The 8,466-nt window shown below is 42.6% G+C and overlaps 1 protein-coding gene across 1 annotated transcript; it reads right to left on the minus strand.

Moving 5' to 3' along the window:
- Positions 1 to 925: 925 nt before the first annotated feature.
- On the minus strand, positions 926 to 8,466 carry myoz2a (myozenin 2a). Its single transcript, XM_079216258.1, has 6 exons — positions 8,330 to 8,466; positions 7,384 to 7,473; positions 6,374 to 6,540; positions 4,339 to 4,483; positions 2,061 to 2,244; positions 926 to 1,452 (listed from the first exon to the last, which is right to left on the minus strand). Exons 2-6 carry the CDS (start codon positions 7,463 to 7,465, stop codon positions 1,227 to 1,229), a joined length of 804 nt encoding a protein of 267 aa, XP_079072384.1. The 5' UTR covers positions 7,466 to 7,473; positions 8,330 to 8,466; the 3' UTR covers positions 926 to 1,226.

The following is an 8,466-nucleotide window of genomic DNA, read 5'->3' on the forward strand; positions in this document are numbered from 1 at the left end:
TATTGCAGATTTAGATCCGTTAGGTCTTAATCTTTCTAAAGATGTTCAGTATTAGTCTGTGGGTTGATGTTAAGACACCAAACCATACTTTTTTAAAGTATACCTTTTTTCTCGAGGAGTCATTTTTGGGGAATCTTGACTTTTGATCATATTTATGGTAGTTTTTTTTAAAGGCAAGGAGTTACGGATTCGTTAGAGATCAAGGACAATAGGGTCTGGTATTCATATCGTGTTCATATGTCTGCCTATATTTCCCACATTGTTGAATTTTAAGAAACTTAGTAAGCACAGAGAATTAAAAAAACATAATTACCCAAACACTTGAAATTCAAGACAAGGCTGAATATTAAGCTCTGCTCTTCTTATAGCTGAATAAACACACGGTTACTCTCAGTCAGTCGCGTCCTTTCGCTTAAGCTGATAATGTCCATGATGAATTCCAAAATGCTGTATTAATAAACAGACTGATAGATAAGGAGTGGGCACAGCTCGTCAAGCTGCCCTCCCATCAATCCCACCCTCCCCCCGTGTGGGCATAGCCAAAAGGTGAGAGACACATCCGTCAAGCCGCTCATCTCGACGAAGCAGATTTGATTTGTCAGGCAGTGTAACCTTGAGGCGTGTTACAGTGGCTCACATGTATCTGTGGACCCTCACACGATGCGATAACTGATGGGTTTGCATACGAGTTTAACACACAGGCACAGCATCATTCACTCAAGTGATCCTTCAGTGTAGCTCAGACCAACTCACTGTGAAATTATTACCTGGGGGCATGTTGCGGAATATGTTACAGATTTGCGTCCATGTCCAAATACAGAAGCATCTCCAAAGCGTGCATTCATTTGAGCAACAAGTTTTGTGGCAGAAAATGGAATTTAAAGCATGAAAGTAAAAAAAAAAGAACTAAGTCTATTCATTGCATTCTACATCATTTTATTGAGCAAAAACTTGTATCTGCAAGATACAATACTCCTATGCACATTCATTTACAATAACTTCCATTTATTCCAGCAGTGGCTCTGCATACTGTACAGGATGATTCATTTCTTCCAGAGCAGTGCAATAGTTAACATCCCTGGAGAACAAAGGGATGCTGCATTCATGGTAACGTGAAGCTTTCTCTCTCCCTGACTCTGTCGTGACCGTGACGTGGCCTCGCCCACCTTCACCTCTGGTGCAGCAACTAAGTAGACAGCCTCTCTCTGTGTGACCTCATTATTGGTTCAAAGGTCATCTGACTCAGGGATGAGCACAGGCTCAAGGGAAACCGCAGAGAGGGGGAAAGGACCGCCGGTCGACACCCACCCCAGGGCAGATCTGTTGAAGGAGGGTCGATCTACCGCCGCGTCCCCCTGGAGCTCGGGGTAGTCAGGGAGGGGTTCCACCAGGACGGACTTGACGGGAGCAGGTCTGGACGCTTTGCCGAAACCGCCGAACGGGGTCGCCACCCTGGAGGTGACGGAGTGACAGTGTTTTAACAGTGGTCGTCATGTACTAATGAGAGGGACCGCAGTGACATTTGATGCAACTAATTACAGCCGAGCAGAGACTTTGACCAGAGGACATAGTCGAAGAGACGGCTGCTTTGAGTGGGAAGCACACTATCGTACATTGTGAGTTAGATGAAGGACAGTACACGTTTTGTTCACTCAGCAATTATGTGCATGATAACTAACTTGAATCACTTCGACTGGTGCAACATAAATACTTTTTTAAATAGTTTTTATTCTGTCTGTATAATACTGCCATTGTGAATTCTTTACTGTTTTTGTATTACTGTTTATTTATATTACTTGTTTTTATATTAATTTTATTTTACTATGTGTCTCTTGTGTGCACTTTACCTGCTGCTGTAATCCTGCAATTTCCCCACGGCGGGACTAATAAAGTCTCCTCTACTTCCGTCAAACGTTTACCATTATCACATAACTTCACAGCGGCTGATGTTTTCAGAAATCACATAAGGCATGTTTACATGTGTATGCTTCTTTAAATGTCACCTTCTCTTAATAATTTTATTTTATTAATGACTTGCTGTCCACCTGTTAGGTTGTTACCTGTTGAAACTTTTGTATCCTGGTATGTCCGGTCTGGGCTCCGGCTCCGGCATTTGGGTGGTGAGCATGTTAGCCAAGGCCGGGTCACTGATGATGGCCTGCTCCCAGGGCGAGTGGTAGGACTTCGGTACAGATGTGCTGTTGAACTTCTCCGGAGGGATGTCTTTCAAAGGACCTCCGTACCCTGGGTGGGTTTGCAACACAGATAGTGATTGATAGCCAGGCTTTCAACGCCAAATAAAGAGCAGGCATTAGTATTTCCATCTCCAAATTCCCATTTAATTGTTTTCAATGTACTCAATTCTGGAGTCAAGTTTCCCCCCACGTGATCAGTAATGAAGTGAAATTAAACACTATTTCTGAGCAACAAAGAAACAGGCTGCCCAAAAAGGGCTGATCCTTCCCTTTGATTTCCTATTGTATGACACGATTACTAAAGAATGGTCAGCTGGTCATGAGTAACTTTGAGTAGGAGTGCATGCAGTCTGCTGATGTCTCATCATCTGATTTCTTGGGACTGATGTTGAAAAATTTACCTCTTGCTACTATTTGAGTTTTCTTAATTTTTTTGTTGCTTTAAATTACTGAATGTTCTCGGGAAATATAAGCAACACACACACACACACACACACACACACACACACACACACACACACACACACAGTGCAACAAATACCTTCCACTGGTTTTGCTCTAGCCCTTAATTCCTTGTTAAAGCAAAACAATTCAAGGGGCAGCCTCCCTGTAATTCTGTGTGTGCGTGTGTGTCTGTTTGTGTGTGTGTGTGTGTGTGTGTGTGTGTGTGTGTGTGTGCATGTGTGTGTGCATGCGTGTCTACATGTATGCCTCCCTGCGTAGCCTATGTGTGTTGATGGGGAGAGGCCTATCCAAAGCACTATCCTTCAAACCCAGTGCTTCACTCAGGGGGTCTTGCAAACTCAGGCATTACATAACACCGGGCGTCATGTCACGTCCAAACCTCTCACAATGAACAATCCCCCCTTCCTGACTTTATGTCTTGCCCTGAGGAGGAAGCAAGAGAGACCAAACAGACCCGTGGGGAGGTTTATAGATTTGGGGGAAATCTATTGAAAAACATTGTGCGGAAGATTTCTGTTCGTGTGGTTGAACATTTGGCTGAAGGAGAGCACTGTCAACAACCAGATGAAAGTGGGATCCCGGGAAAAGTTTTTTCTTCATTTTAGAAAGTGGCACAAAACAATGCTCATGCACATAAGTGACCCGTCATCAACATCTATAGAATCATACATCCTGTTGGAAATGGTCACAATAATAATAATTATGTTTCAACTTTCTTCTAACTTCAGCATATTATCTGCCAACTGCTGTATTATTTAACCTACATTTTGTGTTCACTGTATAACACTATCGCCTGCTTAAGACATTTTGGTGTACAGGATATGGAATATGCACCCCTGGTTAAGTGCTATTTTAAGAGTTCTTACCATTTGATACCTAATGCATTCTGGCCTGATTTCTGCGAAGGCTGGAGTGACTTCATTGACACCCTGAACGTTGGTGTCTGGTCCTGAGCTCCAGAAATACCACCCCACCCCTGTGCAGACGCACTCGTAACTAAATCAGGATCGGGTTTGTGTCCACTGGGCAGAATTAAGACACGAGGGAGGAAGTGAGTGCAAACCTGATGTTATCTGTGGCACGAGAGGCAAACAGGAAACACTTCCCGTGGGTAAAACTCAACATTTTTGAAAAAGATGTTCAAAGCTGATTGTATTAAGGAGCGGTACAACAACAAAAAAGAGGTGGTGGAGAAGTAGAGAATTATGGGACTGTGGAGGAGTAGATATGAAACAGGAGTGGGATGAAGATAGAAAAAACAGGAGACAGGCAGAGAGAGAGGGGGAATACAAATGTGTAGTCATATTCTGCTGGCGGCCAGCAGATTCCAGGCAAATAGAAAATGTTTTCCGACATGATCAAAGCCTGCGTGAGTACAAAGAATGAAAAACAGTTGAATCCTTATGAAAACACGGAATACTCAGTGCATTCACACTCTCTATCCACCAGGAGCGGTACAATCTCAGTTTGGCAATATTATACAAAGTATGTTAATGACGCCAAAACCTTGCAAGATATGACAGCAACTAAAATAAATGAGTGCGCTTTGTCAGTGATGATGTAATAAATGGAAAGTGTGGTAAGGTCACTGAGGTCATCTGGTTTGTCGATCCAACCTTCGCTACAGTACATCACCTCTGCAATGATTTTGGATCCTTTTGGTTTTATTATCACCTACCCGGGGCGATGCTGTCTGGATTTGGCACCATGCTTGTTTCTGCTGTGTCAGCTGGCACAGCAGGCGATTGGTCGACGCCCACGTTGTTCTCGCCGCTGTGGTTGTCCGTGGAAATCCCATTCTCAGTTTGAGAAACCATCATGTTCTAAAAGAAAGATCCAAGAGCTGAGTTGAGTTTAAAAGAAAAGATACATTTAAGATTAAGTTAAGATTTAAGCTCAAATTTCAATTTTGACCCAGTGGACTTTTGAACATCTGCTCAGCAGGTGGAGTTGTCTGTGGAATGTAGATGTTTCTATTTCCATTTTAATTAAGCATGTGTTTACCGATTTATTTTTGGTAGATCGTGTAATATGATTGAAAGCTCCAGAACGGCTATTTAAGGTGCAGTGTGTAGGATTTAGCTGCATCTACCGGTGAGGCTGAAGGTTGCAACCAACGGAAACTTGTCCCGTGTGCTGCACATGGAGAATGTGATTGGACCTCTCTAGAGCGCGTGTTTAGTTTGTCTGTTCTAGGCGACTGGCTCAGTGAGGAGGACCCACTCTGTATGAAGACATAAACAGCTCATTCTAAGGTAACGAAAACATAACGGTTCTTATTTTCAGGTGATAATACACAAAAGAAAACATATCTATAAACATGATATTCCATTCCTGCCAATAGATATGCCTAAATGCTACACACTGTACCTTTAAGTGGACCATATGATGGATGACATTGTTTTATCAACAATTTTCTATCTCATGCCACTCTGGGTTATGTTTTGACAGATGGAAAAGATAATTTGCTACATAGTCTTTCTGATATATTTATCTGATATGAAAAAATATGAATTAAAATAAAAGAATGTGACTTTCATGGACAGAAAATATGCAGTACAGTAGCTTTGCTAATTCTTAATGAAACCAAATTCCCTACTATTTTTCATGTGAGCTCAATGCAGTTAACAAGCCTTAATCTGACATGTTTCCAAATGCCAACAAGAGGCAGAGAAACTGTCTGTGTCCACTTTTCTTCAACAAGAAACATTGCTTTGTGGGCTGGGGCAAAATGTACTGCAGCCCAAGCATCCAGCTTTCATCCCTCTGAAAGATATTTATGATGATTTACTTCAGGACTTCCTCAGGAAATGTTGACAACTTGAAACAAAATCCCTCTGTTGCCCCAAGCAATAAACAAGCCAGAGATATGCGACTTCTTCTCACTTCAAAGATGAGGCGAAAAACTTCCCTGGAGCATTATCATTATTTTAACTAAGGACTTCATGAGGGCAATAAGTACACAAGTCACCACAAAGTAAATGAAAGAGGATATAACTAGTGTTGCTAATTAATTAGATATAACAAAGAGAAACTTAGTTAGTCTATCTTGATTCAATTTTACTAAGAGCTTTGGTACATATATTGCTTTACGTGTGACCAGGCCACGCTGAGATAAGCACTGCTGGGAAAAGAAAATGCTGACTTGGCACACTGCCCATCCATACACAAAAGGGCATTAATAAAGCTACTTAAGACTGGCTGGAAGACTTTTGAAACTACTATTCTGTGCCACTCCGAGTCTGCAGCCCCATTCAAGTAAACACTTCAAGTGCTTCATCTTTCCCACATATACTTTGTCAGGATGTAAGGCATTGTGTGAGTGTTTTTTGAGTGATGGAGGGAAAAGATTTGAGGGAAATGGATGACGGTGCTTGAAGATAACACGCTCTCGCAGTGTGGCAGTGTTAAAATAGCATCTTCATCAACGTGCGTTTTACTCTGGTTATAATGATCCATATGATTTGACTGTGAATTTATGAGTTTAAAACATTTACAAGGGAAATACAATGATTTTCTCCCTTGCTGAGAATCAACAGAGCCATGCTAGCCGTTCCAGTCTTTATGCTAAGTTAATTAACCTCCAGCTCTACTGTTAAGTCCTGGAAACAAACAATGTAGACAGCATTGACTTAATAAAATACATGTATTTGTTCCTGTCCATGTGTGTTTTTCAGCGTACATGTGATTATTGCGTCACGGTTTCTACTTACATTGAGCTGTTTGTTGTTCTCATTATGGACGCTCTCAAAAGTGTATTTTTCTGAGCGTCTCTGACGCATTTTGAAGAGGCGGGAGCCCCGGTTTGAGGCAAGAGACAGCTCCTCCAGCATGATGTCCTTAGGCACGTTCATTTTTTTCCCAAGATCCATCTCTAGGTCTGGACACAGGGAGACACGCAAAAGACTAAAGGGCTTGTGTATACAATATACTGATCTGATTTGAGGCCAGACAAATTTATTTTCCAATTTCCCATACTCCCACCTATCAAACCTCATTGAAGATATATTATATTCCCACAGAAAGAAAAAACTGCTGCAACAAAAGCCCTCTACACGGACTGCTGACTTGGTACTCCTGCCAATATGATGAATGAGCAATTATCTTCTCTCGTAATCCACTCATGTCTAGTGCTTGTTTTGTGGTTAGCACCACGTGCTCGCTACTGCATGCTGATCATGGAGATGTCACAGGCCTATATCCAAGTGTGAGGCGCATCATTTGCCAGAATATCTTTCAGCTGTCAGTAGCCCTCAGACCCAGCCGCACAGTTGTCCTCGGCCCGGAAATAGCGTGTTCAAAGGACAACGACAAAGGGATTAGTTACTTTGGCCCATAAAAGTATTCATTTACCTATTTATAGTCAGGGTCATAAAAGGGAGGGTTGGCAACTGCTGCACTGGGTTCACACTGGTCTCATACCTTCTATAAAGTGAATGTGGGCAGTGCCCAGTGGGTCTGGCAGGGTGAGCCAGCGTGTACAGGAAAGTTAATATGACTGAGAATTAAATGTGTACTGTAAATTGTAGTGTGAAAGCCATGTCTGTGTTGACATGTGTGATGCAAAAGGAATGTAAGGGGGCGGAAGGAGCAGAATGTGAGGAGAAGGAGAGAAGGTGTTTAGGAAATAGAAGCAAAGAAAGGATGCAACAAGAGAAAGAGAGAAACTGAGAGGTCAGGGGGATTATAAAACAAGGAAGTGAAGAGGAAATGATACCGCTACCTTCCTGGGCTTGAACCTCCCTGCAGATCGCTGCCGCCTGCATTTTCCTCTCCCCGGTCGTCATGGTGGAGAACTGTGACATGGCTGTCCCTGGGGAGTCGGGGGTGAGGCAAAAAGTCACAGGAGACAAAGAACATCAGTGCAACCTGTTCAAACACACAACGAGACACAAAAGCAAGACAACACGACTGCATGTTGGCCATCGATTGGCCAACATCGAGCATCCAGACCACGCACAAAGACCCACCGAAGCAGATAGAATTTATTGGGGCAGTGAAAAGGGCAAAGTTAGCACATCCCTTTAAATAACCTTGGGCTGTTAAACGCCAAGCACATGCTCTTCAGACATGGCAACCGGCTGTGTCAGGAGTCTGGGAATCAATATGTTTGAAATTACCCAAGTGGGCTGAAAGGACACAGATAGACAACATGTTTCTGTCACAGCAAACAAATAGGATGAAATAGCCCCACGGAGGTTTACGCCAAGGTGTCAGTGAACGCAACACAAATCCAATCCAAAATGTCAAAAAGTTTCTTGGTGGAACAAAAGAGCATTTCATGGCCAAAGTCTATTCACCAAGCAAGTCACTCATCATTGGTTTTGGTTCAGCAGAAAAAGGTTTACTTTTATTTTTATTAAAAACAACTTCAGAAAACTGTTAGTTGTGTTCATGTAAGCAAAATGATTCATGCATACTTGTTGTTGTTGAATCTGATTATTCCCCACATAAAAATGCCAAGCAATAAGACAAGGGGACTTTAATTTATAAAAAAAACACAATTATAAAAACATATCTTGCAGAAACACGAGGCGAGCAGTTTGATTGAAAGGAAAATGAAGAGGGAAGAACTGCAGGTGGTTGTGGGAATCATGCTTGAGTCAAAGTGGAAATGTCCTGTTAGAACTCAACAGCACACCTTTGGAGAGGCCCGAGTGATGGCTTACCTGCCCGGAAGGACCCCTTTGGGCGGAGTCTTAAGTTGTGTCTGTCTCCTCAGGGTAGGAAGTGAGAAAGGTAAGAGGAGAGAGGGTCAAACTGGGTAGTGCAACCCGTGTGGGTGCTCGTGCGCCCCGGCACTGGG

Source organism: Taurulus bubalis (genome assembly GCF_910589615.1).
Source record: "Taurulus bubalis genome assembly, chromosome: 3".
Classification (NCBI taxonomy): domain Eukaryota; kingdom Metazoa; phylum Chordata; class Actinopteri; order Perciformes; family Cottidae; genus Taurulus; species Taurulus bubalis.

Excerpts from the sequence above, each read along its gene's own strand:
- myoz2a (XM_079216258.1), bottom strand. The coding sequence starts at position 7,465 with ATGTCACAGTTCTCCACCATGACGACCGGGGAGAGGAAAATGCAGGCG. Across the intron at positions 2,245-4,338 it reads TCCAGACAGCATCGCCCCGG|GGTACGGAGGTCCTTTGAAA; the intron begins GTAGGTGATAAT and ends AAACCCACCCAG. Across the intron at positions 1,453-2,060 it reads GGATACAAAAGTTTCAACAG|GGTGGCGACCCCGTTCGGCG; the intron begins GTAACAACCTAA and ends CGTCACCTCCAG.